Below are 25,237 nucleotides of genomic sequence, written 5' to 3'. Positions count from 1 at the left end.
AGGAATTCGTTAAACTTCGGTTACACATTAATCACTCTAATCTAAAAGCCGTAAATTCAACTAAATACCGAGGTACTACAATTTCGAACAACTTAAATTGAAAGGAACACATTGAAAATGTTGTGGGGAAGGCTAACCAAAGACTGCGTTTTATTGGCAGGACAATTAGAAAATGTAACAGACCTACTAAGGAGACTGCCTACACTACGCTTGTCCGTCCTCTTTTAGTATACTGCTGAGCGGCATGGGATCCTTACCAGAAAGGACTGACGGAGTACGTCGATAAAGTTCAAAGAAGGATAGCACGTTTTGTATTAATGCGAAATGTGGGAGAGAGTGTCACAGAAATGATACAGGATTTGGGCTGGACATCATTAAAAGAAAGGAGTTTTTCGTTGAGACGGAATCTTCTCACGAAATTCCAATCACAAACTTTCTCCTCCGAATGCGAAGATATTTTTTTGACACCGACCTACATAGAGAGAAACGATCACCACGATAAAATAACTGAAATCGAAGCTCTTATAGAAAAACATAGGTGTTCGTTCTTTCCGCGCTTTATACGAGATTGGAATAATAGAGAATTGTAAAGGTAGTTCAATGAACTTTCTGCCAGACACGTAAATGTGATTTGCAGAGTATCCATGTAGATGTAGATTCAGATGTAGATGTAATTGGAAAGCTGTATGTTGAAAGGTTCGGGGTTAAGTTGCGTACCTGTGCTTAAAGATTAAATAGCAAACAATATGACACTGATAAGGATTACTTCAAAGCAACGAACCTCTTAATTTCAATCGGCAACCAAGGTGCGACTGGATCCCAAGCCGCCACTTCTGACTGTTTTATTTTGACTGAAACCCTGGTGACTATGAAGACGCCTGTGAAGGAACGTCTTAAAACATTACTTGTGTACACTCATTACAAGAGAACTCACTCGGCGTTAACAGAAGTTCCAGCTAAAATACATTAATAATGGCCCGGTCTTTCAAACACACAAACGAACAGCTTTGTACTACAGGTTGTTCAAATTATAACTAATGACTGAGAAATGTAATTACAATCAAAGAATTGAACCGGTTAACAGCTAAATCTAACCACAAGGTCCCTCTTTTGTTTAACTGCAACCTCTGCCTTAGAACAATTCTCCCAGCTGTATTTACGACCAAGAACTGATTAATTAGAACATTAATGATCGAGTCCAAACCAGAAAGGAAAGGAAATATAATAGCGGGACAAATTTTCAAATGGTTCATGTAGCACTGAGCACTATGGGACTTAACATCTGAGGTCATCAGGTCCCCTAGAACTTAGAGCTACTTAAACCTAACTAATCTAAGGACATCACACACATCCATGCCCGCGGCAGGATTCGAACCTGCGACCGTAGCGGTCGCGCGGATCCATACTAAAGCGCCTAGAACCACTCGGCCACACCGGCCGGCTACATTTTCAAACAACAACTAGTGTCTCATACAATACTAAGAGCCGCCGAGTAAAACTCTTAGGGTCAGGGTGCAAACTAGAAAATAATAAGGAGGGCAGGCAGTCAATGAAACAAATCAACACGAGGATTACAAAATGTTACTCCCCTTTGTCAGCAAGCAGTTCCACGAATCCACGGTGCGTCGCAGCGGTTACTGATTGGTGCCAGGTAGACGAACGCAGACAGGCCACGAACGGTCGTCTGTCTGACTCGAATGTTGCCAACCAACCGACGGGATGTCGGGCTGCTGCTTGTAGTCGACGCTGACCCTAGTGAAGTACTCCGGTATCTTCGCTCCGTGCAGGCCCTCCTTGCGCAGCTCATGGCTTCGGCCGCTCGGACCTCGTCAGAACCTCTTGCCGCGACGCTACCGCCAATCCGCAGCTAATTTCGTGCCTTCCTCTTGGGCCAGTATATATATATATATATATATATATATATATATATATATATATATATATATATATATAAAAGAAACTTCCACATGGGAAAAATATATTAAAAACAAGGATTCCAAGACTTAACAAGCGGGAAAGCGCCGGCAGACAGGCACATGAATAAAACACACAAACACACACACAGAATTACTAGCTTTCGCAACCGATGGTTGCTTCTTCAGGAAGGAGAGGGAAAGACGAAAGGATGTGGGTTTTAAGGGAGAGGGTAAGGAGTCATTCCAATCCCGGGAGCGGAAAGACTTCCCTTAGGGGAAAAAAAGGAGGAAAAAAAGTACAGGTGTACACTCGCACACACACACACACACACACACACATATCCATCCGCACATACACTTTCCTGAAGAAGCAACCATCGGTTGCGAAAGCTAGTAATTCTGTGTGTGTGTTTGTGTGTTTTACTCATGTGCCTGTCTGCCGGCGCTTTCCCGCTTGGTAAGTCTTGGAATCCTTGTTTTTAATATATATATATATATATATATATATATATATATATATATATATATATATATATATATATATATATATATACCTCATTGATATTGGCAATGGGCCGCAAGAGGGATAGTCGATACTACACCTGAGCCAGTGACGCCAGACAGAACAGCCTATTAATTCAATGGCGCCTCGTCTCACCAACTAAGCAGTTGTAATATAAAATAAACAGAGAGCTAGGTAACAAAAAAAAATTGGATCCCTTCAAGAAAATGACCCAGATGGCGACCTAGCAACACAATTCCACAATGAGGCCACTACGAGGTTAATAGTTATCGAAACAGCGGTTGTCTGGGATCTGATGCCATTGCACTGTTTAATGCTTCGAGTGGGTCATTACTATGGGGAAACACCTGTCTGTGACAACAGAGTGATATAATGAAAGGTTATTTCATTATTGTTTAATTAAAGAAATTAGAAGAAAGATTATGGAAAAGCAAACCTACGTTTCTAGCATTTGTAGACTTAGAGAAACCCTTTGACAATATTGACTGGAATACTCTCTTTCGAATTCTAAAGGTGGCAGGGGTAAAATACAGGGAGCGAAAGTCTATTTACAATTTGTACAGAAACCAGATGGCAGTTTTAAGAGTCGAGAGGCATGAAAGGGAAGCAGTGGTCGGGAAGGGAGTGAGACAAGGTTGTACACTCTCCCCGATGTTATTCAATCTGTATATTGAGCAAGCAGTAAATGAAACAAAAGAAAAATTCGGAGTAGGTATTAAAGTCCATAGAGAAGAAATAAAAACGTTGAGGTTCGCCGATGACATTGTAATTCTATCAGAGACAGCAAAGGACTTGGAGGAGCAGTTGAACGGAATGGACAGTGTCTTGAAAGGAGGATATAGGATGAACATCAACAAAAGCAAAACGATGATAATGGAATGTAGTCGAATTAAGTCGGGTGATGCTGAGGGAATTAGATTAGGAAATGAGACACTTTAAGTAGTAAAGGAGTTTTGCTATTTGGGGAACAAAATAACTGATGATGGTCGAAGTAGAGAAGATATAAAATGTAGACTGGCAATGGTAAGGAAACCGTTTCTGAAGCAGACAAATTTATTAACATCGAGTATTGATTTAAGTGTCAAGAAGTCGTTTCTGAAAGTATTTGTATGGAGTGTAGCCATGTATGGAAGTGAAACATGGACGATAAAAAGTTTGGACAAGAAGAGAATAGAAGCTTTCGAAATGTGCTGCTACAGAAGAATGCTGAATGTTAGGTGGGTAGATCACATAACTAATGAGGAGGTATTGAACAGAATTGGAAATAAGAGAAATTTGTGACACAACTTGACTAGAAGAAGAGATCGGTTGGTAGGGCATATTCTGAGTCATCAGAGGATCACCATTTTAGTATTGGGGGGCAGCGTGTAGGAGAAAAATCGTAGAGGGAGACCAAGAGATGAATACACTAAACAGATTCAGAAGGCTGTAGGTTGCAGTAGGTACTGGGAGATGAAGAAGCTTGCACAGGATAGGGTAGCATGGAGAGCTGCATCAAACCAGTCTCAGGACTGAAGACCACAACAACAACATTAATTAAATAGTGTTTTAGGTCGTATTGTATAAGTTTATTTTATCATTGCTCAATTAAACTAAGATTGAACTGTGATTTTGCTCATACATATTTACCGTGGCGACATAAAGACATCTATTCTCTATATCTGTACGAACTGTGCGGCGCGTCCACTTGTGGTATGAAAAATGGTGCGGCCGCTTAAGGGTTAAACGGCTCTTTGTGGACGCAAAAGTGTTGCGTCAACATTACTTCAATGTGCCTACAACACACAGCAATATTTGCGTATCGCGTGGCAGTGCTGCTGATGGAGCAGGTTGCTGCAGGTACTAGCCGAGCTGTGGCCGGGGTAATATGCGCCTAGGAAATAAATGCTTCGTATGGCCGTCCATACCTGCCTCTGTTTTGTCATCAACACTTCCCTCTCATTCTCGTCCTTGCGTCCTCCAAGGTCTAGCACATTGTACCAATCTTTAAGGTTTATCCTCTTTTCTTTCACCTTCGGAGAGAGGGAAGTTTGAATGCTTATAGCCTCTGCGTCCACTGTAATTTGACAAATATTATCTTCGATTTCCCTGCGAGAGTGATATATAGAGAGATGTTGTACGTTCCAAAATTCCTGTCTTTCAAACTCTGTAAGCATTCTTGTTATAGTTGGCGTTTATCTTCAAGTGTTTGTCAGTCAAAATTTGTCAACAGTGACGCTCACCCGTGTTCGTTATAATGAGGTCATGGGATACCTCCTTATATCGAGACGGATCTCCTTTTGTCCAGGCGTAATGCAGGAACTCGACGTGGCGTGGATGCAACAAGTCGTTGGAAGTCCCTTGCAGAAACATTGAGCAATGCTGCCTCTATTGCCCAGGAGAGGCACTGCAGGCGATATCGTACTGTAGCAAAGGCACTCGCGTCGGTCGTCTGCTACCATAGCCCATTAATGCCAAATTTCGAGACACTGTCCTAACGGATACGTTCTTGGTACATTCCACATTGATTTCTGCCTCTAATTCATGCAGTGTTGCTTGTATGTTAGCACGGACATTTCTACGCGAACGTCGCTGCTTTCGGTCGTTAAGTGAAGACCGTCGACCATTGCGCCGTCCGTGGTGAGAGATAATGTCTGAAATTTGGTGCCGGCCAGGGTGGCCGAGCGGTTCTAGGCGCTACAGGCTGGAACCGCGCGACCGCTACGGTCGCAGGGTCGAATCCTGCCTCGGGCATGGATGTGTGTGATGTCCTTAGGTTAGTTAGTTTTAAGTAGTTCTAAATTCTAGGGGACTGATGACCTCAGCAGTTAAGTTCCATTGTGCTAAGAGCCATTAGAACCATTTTTTGAAATTTGATATTATAGTACTCTTTGATGCTGTGGATCTCGTAACACCGAATCCTCTAACTGTTTCCGAAATGTTATCTCCCAGTCGTCTATCTCCAACTACGGTTCAGCCTTCAGAGTCTGTTAATTTCCGTCGTGCGGGCATAATCACTCCGGAAACTTTTTCACGTGAATCATCTGTGTACAAATGACAGTTCCGTAAATGCACTGCCCTTTTATACCCTGTGTACGTGATGCTACCGCTATCTGTATAAAGGCAGCTCCCTATCGCAGGACTTTTGTCGCCTCAGTGTAATACTACCCGTTCTTGGATACATTTACTGCCCACTGTAAGACCTATTTTGTTCGGCTCCTAGATACCTGCGCCATATTCTAGCATGGGTCGCACAAGTGTTCTGTAAGAAGTCTTCTTTTTAGAAAGGAGGCTGTGCTTTCGCGTGATAATCTACTTTGTTTTCGCTTTTTCTGTTTTTGTGCTAACAATAACTTATAGGAAAAGAGGAGAGGAGCCGATATGTATGAAAAAGTGTAACATATGCCGGTGGATGGCTAACGCTGATCGATGTTATGAAAGCCACTGCCGGATTTAGTAGCTGGCATAAAGTGGTATCTACACCTGTATCCAAGTTGGTGCTACTCATCATATCCCCTTGGAGATTTCGTGACAGAGACAAACGAACGTAGTTTCCTCAGGGTTGGAACACATGTGCGAAATGACACTTCTACGGAAAGACGTCATCTATTTATTCACACAGTGACTTTACTGGCACCTAAATGGAAGATAACAGTGGCCGAAGTACTGGGTGTGGTCTTCCGACATCGTTTCACTGCGGAAGGTTATGATGCACTCTCTCCTTTGCATCAACGTACAAACGTCGAAATGGCAGATACTGAGATAACCGATCAGGGAATGTAAAAGCAACTACGGTCGCTGTTTTGTGGGAGGACCAGATGGGATGATTTATAAGATTATACAAAGATTATATATGTGAGAGAACTTGCTTCTTTTCTAGCAGCAGTTTGTCGTAGATCGCTGGAGCAACGAATGGTACGTAGCAATTGGAAATAATGTTTCCACGAAGGAAAGTTCGACAGATACTCTTAACTATAGGCCTGTAAGGTTGGCGTCACCGGCGTCAATCCGTTGTAGAATTAAGGAACATGTTTTGTGCTCAAGAATTGTGACGTTTCTGAAGAACGAAAATCCCCCTATAAAAATCAACATGGATGCTGCAAAAAGAGATCTTGCGAAACTCAGCTTGCCCTGTTCCTCCATGAGACTGATAGATCTGTAGACACCGCGCTCACGTTGATGCCTTTCCTTGACTTCAGGAAGGCGTTTGATACCGTCCCGCGCGGCTGTTCAGTGAAAAAAATAGGAGTATCGGATTGCAGCTGGATTCAAGATTTACTTCTGACAGAACGCAACATGTCGCCCTTAACAGAACAAAATCGACAGATGTAAAGGTATTTTCCGTAGTACAGCAAGGAAGAATGAGGGGACCTTTATTGTTTACAACGTATGTAAATGTTCTAGTAGAAAAAGCGTCGGAAACTCTTTAAGACTGTTTTTCAGATGATGCGGTTGTCTATTAGAAAGTGGCAATGACAGAATCATCTGCAGAGGATTGATGAACGCTGCAGCGTATGGCAGATGACCATAAAGTAAACTACACTACCGATAACAAATTTCTGGAAATACTATCTACCGTTAAATACGTAGAAGTAACTATACAGAGTGACGTTGAGTGGGAAGACCACATAAAACAAACTGTAGGAAAAGCAGATGCCAGACTGAAATTAATAGGAAGAATCTCAAGGAAATGTAACTCTTTCACGAAGGAAGTGACTTACAACGCACCTCCTCGACAAATTCTTCTGTTCATCAAACTGGGATCCGTACCAGGTAGGACTGATATAAGACACAGAGAGGATCCACCGAAGAACGGCGAGTTTCGTCACAGGATCGTTCAGTCGGTGCGAGAGCATAACGAGGTGCTCAACAGACTCCACTGACAGACAATACAAGGGAGGCGTTGTGCATCACGGAGACGTTTACTATTGAAATTTCGAGACAGCACTTTCCGGAAAGAGTCCTCGCTCCCAAAAACATCTAGAATTTTCTCGACGTGTTCATTACGTGAGACACGAGAAAATTCGGGAAATTAGAGCCAATATCGACGTTTACCGACAATCATACTTTCGACGCGACATTCGTGGGTGGAAAAGGGAAGGCGAGATTTGTTAGGTGGCTTTCGGATTACGATGTAGATGTAGACATTTCTACGGAGCCTAAGACTCTTGCAGCAATAGCTGTTTTTCGCCGTTACAAGCACGCTAAGAAGCCTACGAAGCGTGTTACTACGAACTAGTTTCAATATATATTGAAAGCTTGCGAAACTACGACCACTCTTTCTCATGATAATTAATTTAGCCTTTAGGGCTCTCATGTTGGTTTGCCCGTCTTTAGATGGAGGTAGAATGAAATTAGTTGCATGTTATTTGCCTGCTTTTCTGTAGCAATGACTTTGTATAATCCCTCAGTCTTAATTGCTGACTTATTTCTTGTTTTCAGATCAAAATTTGAATTTAATTGGTCAAACTGGTGGCCGTGTACTGTGAGTCTTCTCAAGCTTTTTATACAACGAGTACAAATTTGGATGACTTTGTGACATTAATGTGGATACCACAGTTCTAAGACGTTGTTTATTCGATGGGGCCTTCCTCTGCAATCCACATATCTATTGACATACACTCGTTATCTCTTATGATGGAGAAGACACGTTAGCTTTAATAGCTTTAAGAAAACGGCCGAACTTTTCTCTCTTTTTGTTCGGTAGCAAAGTTTAAACAGCTGGAATAATGTTTTTCTCATGCAAAGAACTTGTGAGATTGGCGTGGAGTATAAACAACGTTCCGTTCCCAAAGAATGATTGACAGTAGAGAAGCATGATTTTCCCTTTTCTGGTAGACACCGATAGTCTCTCATACGGTATACGGTTGACGTGAACGACAGAATGTTTCAAAACTTCATAATGGTGAAGGGGACCAAAATATCTTTTGATCTATGATCATTTTCGATCTTCTCTGCCAGAAGATTACGAGTATGTCACTCGTCGAAACGTCGCTGTTTGAAGACACCGCCACCCGCTGGAAGCCCGAGAACTCTTTGTTATCACCATTCATCAATTACTTTCCTGAAATGTATTCCTCTAGTATCTTCTCTGCAAGTAAAAAATTGTTGTCACTATTCATTAATTATATTCGTGAAATATATTCATCCAGAAATTGTCGATTATTGTAGGGTTCCCACATATTTTTGCCTAATGCGATACAGCTATTGTTTCCCACTTCTATGTGAGCATAACGACGTCACTAAGTGGTGGCTTTGATTGAAGAGCTGCCCTACTTCTTCAACGTAAGCTAGTGAAATTGTAGAACCTGTTTCTTTAGCGCGTTTTTTTTTTTTCGAGTTACAAAATGTATTCGCACTTCATTTACTGCGTCATTTGGGAAACAAACATGCTACCTCCACCTAACATTATTATTTTTAGTGAGTAGTCTTCCTTTACATGTATTCTTTATAAAGTTTACACAACGCCATAAGTTACATTCATTACACACTGAGGCACTATATCGAAGTCCACTGGCAGGAGTGTCCTGAGCTCCTTAGAAACATCAACAAATTCCACTTCCACACAAATGTCGCATATTCGTTTTTTTCTGTATACGGTTCAAATGGTTTAAATGGCTCTGAGCACTATGGGACTTAACATCTGTGGTCATCAGTCCCCTAGAACTTAGAACTACTTAAACCTAGCTAACCTAAGGACATCACACACATCCAAGCCCGAGGCAGGATTCGAACCTGCGACCGTAGCAGTCACGCGGTTCCGGACTGAGCGCCGTAACCGCGAGACCACCGCGGCCGGCTTTTCTGTATATTAGTTTTCGGCAACGGAAACGCAAACGCCGTAATATATAAAATATTTCTAAAGAAGAAGCTTTTAACCGATTGGGCGTCAGTACTTATGATGAAGTAAAAGCGCATTGTTGCTGGGCAAGTGAATCACTGGTTCTTATGAAACAGGGCGCTGTGGCGCGTCACTTGTAAACATCATAGTGTCACGAAATGTGACGTTCGAGGAAAGAGATGAGATACGCTGTGAGGTATTTGAGTGCAAATTGTTACTCAGATAAGGAAATTCCCCGAACGACACTGGCAAGGAAAAGGTAGTCGAAAGAATTAGTCATTGCTAAACGGCAGTTAGCAATGAAATTCTGAGTTTCTGACACATTCTATCGAATTTCCTTCCAGAGAAGATCGAAAAATGATCATAGCTCAAAAGATATTCTGATCCCGTTCATCATTATGAAGTTACGAAAGACTCTGTCGTTCACATCAACATTCCAAAAATTTTATGATGAAAGTTTATAGACCACTCCCAAATTTTACTGTTAAAACTCGCGTGCACTTTAAAGCTCCATGAAGATGAGCTAATTTATTACTGCTGACGGTAACTCTTCCTGCCTATAACGTTTTTTTAATTATGTGGATTATACGAATGTTTACAGAACAACTACGTCTTTATTGTATATGAAAAATAAGATTTGTAGCCTTTCACTTTCGCATGGCATAACGAAAAGGTAACTGCCCAAAATGTAGGACAAATAGCAAGCGATTTTCGTAAGGATTGTTTAAAGAAGGTCTCTTGTTACAGCAGCACCATAAATAAATTGTTTCTAGTAAGCACACGCTACATGAATACTACAGTCTACTTCTTCGATTCCCTCTGGAGATGTAGTAACATCACTTATCATCGACATAAAAGTTTTCTGGGTGTGGTACCACGTCATAATGTATAAAATTACTGCTGCTGGAAGAAAACTAACGTTTCAGCCACGGTTGCAGCGGCCTTCCTCTAGGTCTAGACCCAGAAACGTTGGTTTTTCTCCGGCAGCAGTAGTTTTATACGTTATGTCGCGGTACCACACCCAGAAAACTTTTATGTCAACTGACTCTGGCCGCTGAAGTCTACGAAATAATAATCACTTATCATACTTATCCACACATATTCTTATGTTGTTACATCGTCTTCCTGACCTTATTTTGCTACTGCAAAACGTAATTTATGGACTAAAAGAAAGAACGACCCACCATTAAGAAATTATCCGAAAGGGACGGAAATCGGTAGATATGACGTACATGTATAGACAAACAAATGGTTACAATTTCAGAAAAATTGGATGATTTATTCGACAGATGAGCTTAAGAGCTTCACAAATTAAGCAAGTCCACCTCTGGCCTTTTAGAAACAGTTACTTTGCTTGGCACTGATTCATAGAGTTGTCGGATGTCCTTCTTAGGGATATAGTGCCTAATTGTGTCCAATTGGCGAATTAGATCGTCAAAATCCCGAGCTCGTTTGAGCCCCCCCCCCCCCCTCCCCGTAAAGCTCCATACGTTCTAAATTGGGGAGGGATCATGCGATCGTGCTGGCCAAGGCAGGGTTTGACAAGCACGAAGAGAAGGAATGAAACCCTCGCCGTGTTCTGAAGGTGTTATCTACATCTACATGTACGTGATAACTGTGCTGTTCACAATAAAGTGCCTGACAGAGGGTTCAATGAACCACATTCAAGCTGTCTCTCTTTCGTTCCACTCTCGAACGGCACGCGGGAAAAACGAGCTCTTAAATTTTTCTGTGCGAGACCTGATTCCTCTTATTTTATCGTGATGATCATGTCTCTCTATGTAGGTGTGTGCCAACAGAATGTTTTAGCAATCGGAGGAGGAAACTGGTGATTGAAATTTCATGAGAAGAAACGCCTTTGTTTTAATGATTGCCACTCCAATTCACGTATCATGTCTGTGACACTATCTCCCCTATTTCGCGATTATACAAAACGAGCTGCCCTTCTTTGTACTTTTTCGATGTCATCCTTCCGTCCCACCTAAAGCGGATCCCACACTGCACAGCAATACTCCAGAATAGGGCGGACAAGCGTGGTGTAAGCAGTCTCTTTAGTAGACATGTTGCACCTTCTAAGTGTTCTGCCAATGAATCACAGTCTTAGGTTTGCTCTACCCACAATATTATCAATGTGATCGTTCCAATTTACGTTATTTGTAATTGTAATCCCTAAGTAATTAGCTGAATTTACTGCCTTCAAATTTGTTTGACTTATCGCGTAATCGAAATTTAGCTGATTTCTTTTAGTACTCATGTGAATAACTTCACACTTTTCTTTGTTCAGGGTCAATTGCCACTTTTCGCACCAATAAAGTTGAATGTGAGCCGAGGATGTGGTGGGACTGACTGTCGTCCACCATACTGTCAGACAACCAGGAGTGATGATCTGGGGTGTCATTTCATTTTATTGTCATACGCGGAACCCTTGCAGTGCAGGAGTATGTCGACGACATTTTACGCCCCGTTTTGTTGCCCTTCATGGAAAGCCATCCTGGGCTTTCATTTCAGCATGATGAAGCCCTTCCGCACACGATGAGAGTTTTCACTGCTTGTCTTCATGCTTGACAAGCCCAACCTTGGCCAGTGAGGTCGCCGAATCTCTCCACATTTGAGAACGTTTGGAGCATTATAGGAAAGGCCTCCCAACCAGCTCCGTATTTTGACAATATAAAGCGCCAATTGCGCAGAATTCGGCACGATACCCCTCAGGACATCCAACAATTCTGTCAATCAATGCCAGACGAGTAACTGCTTACATGGGGGACAGACATGGACCAACGCGTTACTGACTTGCCCAATTTGTGAAGTCCTTCCTCTTGAATAAATCATTCAATTTTTCTGAAACTGTAATCATTTGTTCGTCTGTACATGTACGTCACATCTACCAAGTTCCATTCGGATTATTCCTTCGTGATGCGTCAAAGTTCACGTTACACTATAGGCTTTGGAGAGAGTAAGTTAAACTATAGTAATTAAAACGGGGCCAGACATTTTTCGTTCTGTTTTTTAGTGAACTGTCTTCTGGCTAGTTTGATGTGGCCCCTTCACGATCTCTTGTGCCAGCCTCCTCATCTCAGAGCAGCATTTGGACCCTACATTCAGAGCTATTTGTTGTATGTAGTCCAATCTCTGTCTACCCCCAAAGTTTTTGTTTTCTACAGCTCCCTCTGGCGCAACAGTTATTCCTCCCTAATGTCTTAACACATGTCCTATCATCCTCTCCCTTCTTCTTTGAGTGTTTCGCGCCTGTTCCTTACTTTGCTGATTCTGTGGAGCATCGCTTCATTTCTTGTTTCATCAGTCCTCTTAATTTTCAACATCCTTCTTCTCAAACGTTTCAATTTTCTCCTTGTCATGAATCGTAAGATTTTAAGCTTATTGGTCGATGATTCTCACTCTTACCTGTCCTTGCTATCTTCGGGATGTGTGAATGATATTTTTCCCAAAGTCTGACGGTATGTTGGCAGTGTCATAGACTCTACACACTAACCCGTATATTCTCCTTCTCCCCCTCTCCCCCCCTCCCCCTCCACATCTGATGTCATCAGTCCCCTAGAACTTGGAACTACTTAAACCTAACTAACCTAAGGACATCACACACATCCATGCCCGAGGCAGGAGTTGAACCTGCGATCGGAGCAGTTGCGCGGTTCCGGACTGAAGGGCCTAGAACAGCTCGGCCACCAAGGCCGGCTCACAATTCCTTCTTTTTCCCTACTTCGTGGTCGCCAATTTTGATGTTAAGTTCAGCACTAAATTCATTTCTGTTACTCCGCATCAGCTCAAAAAATCCCCACCCTTCTTCAAATACATAAGACAAGAATACCTTCGCCTCATCTACATCGCTCCTAAACAGGAATCCCTATATACTATAGCCACTCGAAAACCCAACTTTCGTGCCTTTATCAACGCGTGCCACCTTCCCTTGCCCTTCCAACATTCCATGTCCTTTCCCAACATAATTTTAATCACCTTCCCCTCTCAGGCTACAAATTCATTCCGAAAATCTATTCTTCCTTCCAACAATAAACTACCCTACCAAACGCTAGAGAAATGAAGGCTTCAGACCACCCTTTTCTAGGCCACATGTCTTCCCACTCACCTCCTAACACCTACATTCCACGTATCATTTGCTTTCCGTATAGATTACCCAAAACCTTTTGCATATTACATTCTCTCCAATGCTTCACTCATCCCAATCCCACAGTTACCAGGAATTTGCATCACAACGCCTATTTTTAACTTCTTGAATTGATTATTTGTGGGATCCAGACATTTTACATAATCAAATGGCTGAAGAATGACAACTTGGCCGCTGTCAGCCTGTCCCCTGGGAAAGGACTGTAAATAATTCTTTAAAAAATGTCACCGACACTCACTGAACTGTATTACCTCGCCAGTAACGCGACATTCTGGTAGCAGTGTAAGGACCCTGTGCTCTCTTCCTGTTTATGTTCACGGACTACCAAACTGGTAGTACGGATTACGGCTCACGACGACATTGACTTCTGTTTGGTTTCCGATTTAAAGTTGGATCCTTGAGCTTCAACGTCAGTTAAACCGCAGACTTTGTCGGTGGGAAATTTTACAGTAGACTCGCTGCTACAAACGGACTTCTGTATTTTCGCCGCTACCGTGGCAGCACCATTTGTACTGTAACCTGGGTGTACTTTGACCATCGTGGTTACTTTGAGGACTCACACAAAAGAAGTTTTATAGCTCTTTGCTGGCTCTCAGTTGGGTGTTAAGTCTATGCTGTTTGGTGGTAAAGTTCCATCAATACACGCTGAAGGCGCCATGTAGTGCCGATTTTATTGCGCAGCAGTTGGTGAGCCTGTTTCCTCTTATAATTGTATATGAAAAAGTATGTTGAAATCAGGTTGTGCAAACTCCACCAGTATCATTTAGTTGCAAAGTACTTTGTTCACATGTATACATCTGCCACTACATTACTATTTCTGAGTTCATGTGCTTGATTACCTCTAATTGTTACCCCAGGATAACAAATACACAATTTATTAAACAGTTTTCACGCAAATGGCAACGTGGAATTAACGCTGTATGGACGCAGGCTGATTTGTACGACTAAGAAAAACAAATGTGAGTCATTTATTGCTCAAATTACAAGCTGTCGTGATTCAGACAGAGACTGAAGTACAATACGTAATGTCAAATGTCTCCGGAAACAAGGAGCGACGTTTGCTTGGCCACAAGTTCCAAACACTGTCTCAATAAATGAAAAACAGATAACCTTAACTGCAATGGATGATTTTGCAACGAAAGTTTAGTATAAAATGAATAAAATAAGACCTAATGTCCTCTGTTAAATTTGGAGCTATGTGAATGATACTCCATCTTAGTACCTTTCATTATACAGTACTGGCCATTAATATTGCTACACCAAGAAGAAGTGCAGATGATAAACGGGTATTCATTGGACAAATATATTATACTAGAACTGACATGTGCTTACATTTTCACGCAACTTGGGTGCATAGATCCTGAGAAATCAGTACCCAGAACAGTTACCTCTGGAGGTAATAACGGCCTTGATACGCCTGGGCATTCAGTCAAACAGAGCTTGGATGGCGTGTACAGGTACAGCTGCCCATGCAGCTTCAACACGGTACCACAGTTCATCAAGAGTAGTAACTGGCGTATTGTGACGAGCCAGTTGCTCGGCCACCATTGGCCAGACGTTTTCAATTGGTGAGAGATCCGGAGAATATGCTGGCCAGAGCAGCAGTCGAACATTTTCTGTATCCAGAAAGGCCCGTACAGGACCTGAAACATGCGGTTGTGCATTATCCTGCTGAAATGTAGGGTTTCGCAGGGATCGAATGAAGGGTAGAGCCACGGGTCGTAGCACATCTGAAATGTAACGTCCACTGTTCAAAGTGCCGTCAATGCGAACAAGAAGTGACATATACGTGTAACCGATACCATCACGCCGGGTGGTACGCCAGAATGGCGATGACTAATCACGCTTCCAGTGTGCATTCACCGCGATGTCGCCAAACACTGATGCGACCATGATGATGCTGTAAACAGAACCTGGATTCATCCGAAAAAATGACGTTTTGCCATTCGTGCACCCAGGTTCGTCATTGAGTACACCATCGCAGGCGTTCCAGTCTGTGATGCAGCGTCAAGGGTAACCGCAGCCATGGTCTCCCAGCTGATAGTCCATGCTGCTGCAAACGTCGTCGAACTGTTTGTGCAGATGGTTGTTGTCTTGCAAACGTCTCCATCTGTTGACTCAGAGATCGAGACGTGGGTGCACGATCCGTTACAGCCATGCGGATAAGATGCCTGTCATCTCAACTGGTAGTGATACGAGGCCATTTGGATCCAGCACGGCGTTCCGTATTACCCTCCTGAACCCCCCGATTCCATATTTTGCAAACAGTCATTATATCTCGACCAACGCAAGCAGCAATGTCGCGATACGATAAACGGCAATCGCAATAGGCTAAAATCCGACCTTTATCAAAGCAGGAAACGTGATGGTACACATTTCTCCTCCTTACACGAGGCATCACAACAACGTTTCACCAGGCAACGCCAGTCAACTGTTGTTTGTGTATGAGAATGGTTCTAATGGCTCTGAGCACTATGGAACTTAACTTCTGAGGTCATCAGTCCCCTAGAACTTAGAACTAGTTAAACCTAACTAATCTAAGGACATCACACACATCCATGCCCGAGGCAGGATTCGCACGTGCGACCGTAGCGGTCGCGTGGTTTCAGACTGTAGCGCCTAGAACCGCTCGGCCACCCCGGCTAGCTGTGTATGAGAAATCGGTTGGAAACTTTCCTCATGTCAGCACGTTGTACATGTCGCCACCGGCGCCAACCTTGTGTGCTCTGAAAAGCTAATCAATTGCATATCACAGCATCTTCTTTCTGTCGGTTAAATTTTGCGTCTGTAGCACGTCATCTTCGTGGTGTAGCAATTTTAATGGCCAGTAGTGTATAATTCTGATGATGGGTCACATTGTTCGATTTACGTACTACACTAGGTTTATTTCTTTCATGAAGTTTAATAAAGAACCGAAGAATACATTAATATATTTATTTCTGGGTGGGCAAAGTTTCATTGTATTTTTGAAACACAATATCTTAGAGCTGTGTTGCAAGTAAGATAGGGACATGTAACCCCTAATCCATGCTAATTGATCACCTAACTTATTCCTTAAGTTCCTCTACAGTTTAGGACATGTATTGTGCTAATTAGTATATAATTCTTTCATTTAAGCCGCTACGTTCACTAAAATAAATGTCACAGTACTTAAAAGACAGTCACGATTATCTCATTTCAATCAGAAAATTGGCCAAAGTGTACCCGATTTACGGTACTATGCATTTTGGCTCGCGATCTTCGCCTCATCTTGGTTTCTGATTCTGTTTCCGATTCGACTGGTGAATCTCCATGCTAGATTAGCGATCGCCCATGTCGATGCAGGGTTCTACAATGGACCCGCTCCAACAGATAACGACTATATCAGTTTCGCCACTGCCAACTGCGTCCATTCACCGTGAAGCCTGATTGGCTCCTACGTTCAAGTGACACTGTGCGCGGTAATATACTTATTGAAAGAGTTCATTAAAGTGCTGCGTGAACGCGCACCATCTGGGACGAGCAGCAGCCCTCTCTGGCCGCGGTGGTACCCCCTCACAGCGGCGCCTACTCACCGTGGTTCCAGATTCGCAGGTACCGCTCCTCCACGCTTTCCGCCCGTAGCGGCGTCTGCGCCTCCGCCGCGGAAGAAGTGTCCTCCGCCATTCGGACGGACGGAGTTCTGCAAGAGACACACACACAAACCAGGCGCTCGCCTCGTCACGCCACTAGGAAACCGGCGGAGGCTGCGGGCAGGCAGCGGGAGGCGGTGTGGGGGGTGGGGAGGCACTTGTAGCAGGAAATGGGATCCGGGAGGCGCCGCCAGAGGGAAACACATCTGCCGTCCTCGCTCACGCTCTCTTCTCAATCAGCCGGCTTCTGCGCGTCTAAAATTCAGCATAACATTGCATTGGAGTTTCTCTGACTCCTGTAATACTGGACGAAATCAGCTGACGACTTTACCAGGATGGTACCGCCGTCATGTTTCTACTCGAGAAGTGTGGACGGGAGGAGGTAGCTCTATACATTCTGGTGTAGACCCAAGTTTGAGTTTTGGCGGGGGTTGGGGAGGGGGTTGACTTTATTACATCCTTCTGTCAACCTCATTTTTAACGTGCCACAGGCGCCTGCGATTTTCATAACAATAACAATGAAACATTCAAAATGTTTCAATATAGTGATGATAATTTGTTTACGTTAGTGCTAAGTACATCGCCTTCGAGTGCCTTGCAAGAAACTGTAATTTAGAAAAATACCTCTCAAAACCATTCGTCAGAAAATTTGAGAAGTTCATATGCCATGCAATGATCTAACAACGATAGTAATATAAAATAAACCCGGGTAAGTGCGAATAGGACTCGCCCACCGAGGGTTCCATAAAAACTTATTTATGTATGTAAACAGTGCATCCTTGAATCCATTTCAGTATTTAAACTTCTAGTTTTGGCCAATTTGCATTCAGTCCTATTTTCGCACATTTAATCTTCGTCACTTTTTTCAGTTCTTCTTTACTAGCCCTCCAGTCGAGATTGTTTTTTTCCACTGGCGGAGGACCGAAATGCCACTCAGCTGCTCTGTTTCAAATTCTTTTGCATATGCTGTTACTTTCAGTTTATAGCCCGCACCATATGAATACCTTGCTTTCCATTACGAAACTGGCTACTAACAAAACTATTGTTTTATTACCGATAACGCAAATCACTTTCAATTCAAGTTCACTGGCACCGTAAGCTTCAATGATGCATCATAGACTAGACAGTGTTCTGGGTTTGTGATGCCGGGGCAGGAGAGAGACATTGCTAGTAAGCTTTTGAATCCCCGCAACTAATATTCGTCGCATCGGTGTACTGCTGATGCCAGGTGGATCCATTGTTGTCAGATGGAGATAGGTTTCCCGCGGGATCAAATATAAGGCCATTTTTAAAACTGTCGTGACTTTTGAAACAAACACTGGACATTCTTATGTTAATTTTGAGTATAAGACGCACTTGAATTTTATGGGCGGTTTTTCGAAAAAAAATGTGCTTGTTACAGTCCGTAAACTTACGAACCACCAGGTAAGGTCAGACTCTATGAATGGGCTCCTTTACCTGTACGGAATGTTCTTCACAGCCTTTCCAGCCGTAAGCCCATCCACTCTGACTCTAAACTGGAAAGTATCGCCTGTTTCTAAGATTCACTGCATTTTTGAGACTCTTAGCTTTTATCATACTATATTCTCGGAAATTAAGCTGAAAAATTTGATTATTGATGTGCGTAAAAATATAAACGCTTTTCGATAAAAGTGTTTTAAAGGAGAGGAAGGAAAATGATGACTCTCATACAACCCTCCCCACATCCTCGGATCCACGCCTGCCTACACACTAGTGCTTTTACAAGTGCAGCGTTTTCACGCACTACATTTGTATGGCTCAATGCCCTACGTAGCACAATCAAATACTGACCGTCACTTTTATTTGAAAATACTCCTCGCACACTGTCACATTTACTCACATTGTAGGGTGTGTGAAGAAACCACTGGCCGCTTTACTTTTGATCATTTATTCCTAAAAAGCTACTCTCGATCGCATATGTTGACTCCTTCATTCTGCAACCTTTCAATGCCAAATCCCGTACAGAGAACAATTTTTTGTTCAGAGCTTTCTTTGTGATGTCGGTCTAGTTCTGCGCGACAAAAACTGGGAAGTTCTCGCAAAGTTTCTTTGTTTCGTTCATAAAGTGGCAGAAACTGCTGCCTAATAACACATTTGTACGTAACAAGTAATAATTCACTTCGAAGTAAGCGGAGGATGGTTTATTGAAGAAAATGGGACCGATAAATTTAATGCAACATTTACAGTTTAACTGGATTTTTCGTTATTTGCGTTCAGGTACGATTTAAGAGGAAAGTAATTGTAAGAGTAAAAGTAGAAAATTAAATTAGCCCTTTTCATGTGCTTCAAGTTAAGTTAGGGGCTGCTGGAATCTTCCCTCTGGCATTCTGCAATAGTGTCGTAAACTAGTAAAAATCCAGCACATACAGTAGATTTCCATAAGTTGTGCTTCACTCTTTTACTGTCGTCTACACTTAATCACCAGTTTTCATATCTTCCACAACGGATGTCCTAGTTTATTTAACTCTTTACATCGCCAACATAATTCAGTGTGGATAACTGGTAAAAATCCCTCGACAAACGTTAAGAGTACCACCTTGAAATACGTGCAGACATTCGAGTAGTTCAGGTGGTTCAAATGGCTCTGAGCACTGTGGGACTTAACTTCTGAGGTCATCAGTCCCATAGAATTTAGAACTACTTAAATCTAACTAACCTAAGGACATCACACACATCCTTTTCCCGAGACAGGATTCGAACATGCGACCGTAGCGGTCGCGCGGTTCCAGACTGTGATTCGACTGGGAATGGTAGAAATCCACGAAGGCGCTGCTGCTCTATCCTATTATCGCCGTGAGCATCTTACTTTTACAGTAATCGCGCACGTAATATTTGCAAATGCATACTGGACATGTAGACCTGTGAAGGAGACAAAGTCATCTTTATTATTCATAATTATGTTTTAAATAGTCTTGATCCCAATATTATGTAATAATAATTAGTTGATAATCGGTTCCGATGCAATAACCTTCAGATATAAGGAAAAAAAACCGAAAACTTTTTTTCAGTTAATGTACGAATACAAAATTCCCATCAATATTTAAAAGTATTAAACATTAAAATAGTAAGAAACCTATCATGCTTAGACTATAATTATTATCTAAGTGCAGTGTAGAAACAGCTTTACTAAGAGTAACTTGTACATTTTTGCGGTCAACACTCTATCAATTACAGTGGAACATGATTGGTTTCTCACTACTTTTAACGTTACATACTTTTATAAAAGTTGTACATTTCTGAATTTTGTTAGCAGGTAGTGGAGATGCTACAATCTGTGAGATATTTTTCTCATATTCATAATGAGCATAAAATAGAAAACATATGCTTGAAATATGTTTCTTAAAGCGTTTATTAATGGTTCTGTCAACAGCTGCAGTATTTATTACGCGACTAGTTTAGAGCCCTTGTAACGTGGCTATAATTTCGCACCTTACAAGCACTCATCTGCATACTTTGCCGTGATCTACAACCACAATTAGGTATCATTTGATAGGTTGTACATCATATATATTAATATTTAAAGAGATTGACATTGTCACATACACCTTGTATATAATTGTTAACGCTTTTGAATGAAAGGCGACGGAGTATCTTTATTATCAAAACGGCGTAATGAATGATTGCCTTTACTAGTAGAGGCTGGAACGCCAGTGGATATGAAACGGCAGGCGAAACTCAAGCCCTGGGTGTAACGCCCACACAGGTGTGTTGGTCGTCGGTCGAGTTGACTGAGCGATTCTAGCCGCTACAGTGTGGAATGTGCGACCGCTACGGTCGCAGGTTCGAATCCTTCCTCGGGCATGGATGTGTGTACGTCCTTACGTTAGTTACGTTTAAGTAGTTCTAAGTTCTAGGGCACTGATGACCTCAGAAGTTAAGTCCCATAGGTCTCAGAGCCATTTCAACCATTTTTGTGTTAAACACAGGAAGTAGCAGGACCAGAACGATAACCGGGGGCTCTGCAAATCTTGGACGCTGCTGAGAGGAACGAGGAAGCCCTTCTCAGGAATCATACAGGCTGGGTTATTTCCAAGAATTTTTACTGAGAAGCGTACCATTGTACGAGTGGAGGTATTCCCTCGCAAACTTTCCGCGCTGGACGACAAAAGACTAGAATATGGTTGGTCGACGCTCGGAATAATCTCTAGAGAGGGAGAATATTCCGGGGTTTCGAGAATATGATACGCCTTCTGCTGTTACGAGGGAGGGGAGCCGAGTGTTGCTGGGATGCTAGCGGTGGAGAGGAAGTGGTCTTCCGTTTTTGAGTGCCCGTGTGTGATTGTCTCTCAGTATCAGCTTTGTTGGTATAGATGGACTCTCTGGAGAGTCTATAGTTAGAACGGTTAGGCACTGTACTGTTGTGAACTTATATGACTCTGGACTTCGCCTCCGGGTTGGAAGTCGTTGAGTATGCAGCGTTCAGTGATTGAGAGCACTTCTTCTGTCTACACTTTCGATGAGACGTTATTTCAACTCTGTCTTGTGGCTGGGAGTTCGCGTTCTCGTCTGTAGAACACAGAGACGAGTAGACAGTATTAAAGTATATTAGTCACGGGACGGTCTTCTGCCGTCCTAGTGTTTGAAAGAGTTTTTATGTTGTGGCTGGGGTTGTTCCATCGTGGCAGACGTGTACGAGAACCATCACTCCGACGAACCGGACGAAGCACATACGGTGATATTATTAATTGGTTCAGCTTATTAGGGCTATAAAGCTAAACAGATGTGATCACGATAGTTATTTCCATTGAGGTTCCACACTACCGCAGATCATCTTTGAAAGCCGGCCGCGGTGGTTTCGCGGTTCTAGGCGCGCAGTCCGGAACCGTGCGACTGCTACGGTCGCAGGTTCGAATCCTGCCTCGGGCATGGATGTGTGTGATGTCCTTAGGTTAGTTAGGTTTAAGTAGTTCTAAGTTCTAGGGGACTAATGACCACAGCAGTTGAGTCCCATAGTGCTCAGAGCCATTTGAACCATTTGTATTATATTTGAAACTAGTGTCTTCTGGTGTTTGGTACACAGATGATGTCAGTCATTTCGCGTTATTTATGTTACATCGTGTGGGCGTAAAAAGGGGCAGAGTTGGGCAATTGATCAGCAATTTTTAGTCAGGAAATATAGACAATTGTGATATAAAGGGTTGTTTTTTTGATCTGCAATAAATGTATAATGAGAAACAACGTTTATCATTTAGTAGTATTAGTTGCCTTAATCATTCATTTATGTTGACCTTGTAATTTACATGTTAAAGAGCATTAAGAGATCCTAAGATCTGCTTCAGGGGGTAGCCAGACGGGGCCAAATCATTTTTAGCTACGATATGGCGTTTCAGTCTTCGATCGCTATTCTTTATTTTCAATTACGGGTTTCGGGCTAGCTGCCCATCTTCAGATCATATATTGTAGTTATAGAGTAACTTGTCCTTATAGAACATTCGGGTCGCTGTCATAAGCTTTACTTATGACAGCGAACCGAGTGTTCTGTACGGAAAAGTTACTCTGTAACGACAATATATGATCTGAAGATGGGCAGCTAGCCCGAAACCGGTAACTGAAAATAAAGAATAGCGATCGAAGACTGAAATGCCATATCTTATTTAATGAACGATCGCGGAATTCCCATTGAGACAATCATGTCTAGTTTTGATCATTTTTTAGTATTTTCCGTTGCGCACATGCATTTTACACCCTCCTGGAGTAGCATCTTGGACCGTTACAGGTTCATTTTCAAGCCTGGGCTTCTGAGGCTGCACTGACGGTGTCTGGTTTTAATAATAAACATTGAGCGACAGCACATGCTCTATAAATGTTTGCAGGATGAATGCCACAATCCACATATGCCAGTTACCAAGTCGAAATCAAAGTCAATATTTTTCTGGCATCACTAAATGTTTGTACTATCAGGCTGTACGGGTTACAAATTTTTAAGTTTGCCATTATGTAAATGACGTGTGGCTAGGGCCTCCCGTCGGGTAGACCGTTCGCCTGCTGCAAGTCTTTCGAGGTGACGCCACTTCGGCGACTTGCGTGCAGATGAGGATGAAATGATGATGATGAGGACAAAACAACACCCAGTCCCTGAGCAGAGAATATCTCCGACGCAGACAGTAATCGAACCTGTGCCGTTAGGTAGGACATTCCGGCGCGCTGACCACACAGCTACCACGGGTGGACAAGAGATGGTCATATATGTACCTACTTTTATTAACATGGCGATACCAACATTAAATCTCAGCTCACTATTGAATAGAGGATCACAACAACAATAACCAATTACTAGTAGTTCGTGAGCTTTCACTGCATCCTACCTGGCTGCCAAAGTACATCCCAAGTAGGATACGACGAAACGTGATCCTCTCACAAGATGTGAATCTCAAATTTTTATGTGGCTAAATTTCTTAATCGAATGATTTGTGTGCTATAGATGCCAGGGGTGAGCCAGTTCCATAGCAGTTAAGAGGACACTGCTGATTGTCAACCATTACGTTTGCAAGCCCAGGTTGAATTTTAGAAATTTTGAGAGACGCAATATAAAGTCTGTTGGAGGAACGAATATTTGTGACGGTTATGTTGTGCATGTAAAAGTGCGACCATTTTCAAGGTGTAGAAGATATCCTGCGCAATACTTATTCTTTGAATGCAAGCCAATGCCTTTAGCTCTGATTAAAGGCTTCTTGTAGAAAGAGAACAAATAAGGTGGTAAAACAATCTCCCACCCATTCTTTCCACTTTTCCATCATCTAGACCTTCTGAGAAACCTTTCCTCTACTGCATCATTGCTTCGTCATTTAACTACCGATACCATCAAAGTGATATCAATATTTAGATGCGTATCACAACAGGTCTTACGTCAGCCATCTACATAGGCTGCATCGCAATTATTAGCGTGCATGCCTCAATGAAACAAAAATTCCAGGAGTTAAAGCTGAAAATAAAAACTTACCTTCATGTACAGAGTAATATGGAATCTGATCGCTGTAATTGAATCTCTATCAAATTCTCAACTAGCTCCCTTTTACATTTTATTTGTGTTTGGTGTCCAATTAAAGCGCTTTCGGAATTTTATGACTTCCCGGTTACAGCCGACAGCATGCATATTACTTGGCGATGGTACCTCCTCCAGTTTCTGCCCACTTTCAAATTACTATGTTTCTCCTCCGCCGTGGCAATTTTCGCTAGGGAGGGAGTTCTCCTCCTGCGCGCCACGTGATGGGACGGCGGCTTTATGCAGGACGAGGTAATAGCGTGTGATTTACGGCGTTCATGTATGTCTGTTAGGCGTATCACGGTTAACGCATCAGAAATAAAGAAGTGTGACGTTTTATTAAAAGAGGAAGCAAAAATCTTGCGTATAATGTTCGGGAGTACCGCAAGGTGGTTTTAATACGACCTGCGAATAATAAGGAAACTAACATCTAGTGCCAATACTTGGTTGTTTCGTAATAATCATTATCGCTGATAAACTTCAGGCTCTTGAATTTTTTAAATTGTGTTTGTGTTGAGAATGATTCATTATTTACTTCCCAGATTTTCTTCTAGAACATTTCTACCTCAGTAACCAGTGACGATAGAATATTAGTTTCCCTTTTACCTCTGTCCTTTTCTGAATCCAAGAATATTGAACCTCTCCACTTCAATGATTATTCATTTTTGACATGTCTCAGGCCTTACCACGCTGCGTAAAAACTTTCAGATGGCATTATATTGAATTACGAAGCCATTCTAACACAAGACACATATCGAATTTTTTGCACTACACCATTTGTTCAACGAGTGTTTAGCAAATATATTCTGTATGTGAGTAATGTGATTATTGTATTGATTAATATACGGGGTTACTATAAGCGATTCACTCGTTTTCAAAGTTCCCTATTTTCCAAAGTTTTACTTATACGTGTATGATTGATGCAAGAATAGAACCGTTAATTCACCCAGTTTAGATTGTGCCCACCAGTTGGCGTTACCAGTAAAGTACCTTGACTAAATGGTGACAAAGCAAGAAAAGACTTTCTGCACTCGTATGTTGGAATATGCAAGTTGTTTAACTGTTACAACACGGTGGCGCGTATTCGGAAGGTATTATGGAAATGGAAAGACAGGTAAACAGTGCATTGTGTGTAGATGTCGACAGTTAGGGACACTGGCTGTTTCTGTGAACAAAAAAGTACCCTTCAAGCAAATATGCCGAAGGCAACTGTGATAAGCCTG

At 42.3% G+C, this 25,237-nt stretch overlaps 1 protein-coding gene across 1 annotated transcript in view; it reads right to left on the bottom strand.

Annotated features, from left to right (window-relative positions):
* Positions 1-16,946: 16,946 nt before the first annotated feature.
* The window catches only part of LOC126267846 (uncharacterized), a 423,758-nt gene continuing 415,467 nt past the window's right edge, over positions 16,947-25,237 (bottom strand). Inside the window, exon 4 of the mRNA XM_049973154.1 lies at positions 16,947-17,061. Within this exon, the coding sequence (XP_049829111.1) occupies positions 16,947-17,061 (115 nt within the window). The remainder of the gene's footprint in view (positions 17,062-25,237) is intronic.

This window comes from Schistocerca gregaria, chromosome 4 (genome assembly GCF_023897955.1).
Source record: "Schistocerca gregaria isolate iqSchGreg1 chromosome 4, iqSchGreg1.2, whole genome shotgun sequence".
Taxonomy (NCBI): domain Eukaryota; kingdom Metazoa; phylum Arthropoda; class Insecta; order Orthoptera; family Acrididae; genus Schistocerca; species Schistocerca gregaria.
The sequence above is the reverse complement of the archived record's forward strand: the minus strand, read 5'-3'. Positions and strand labels throughout refer to the sequence as shown.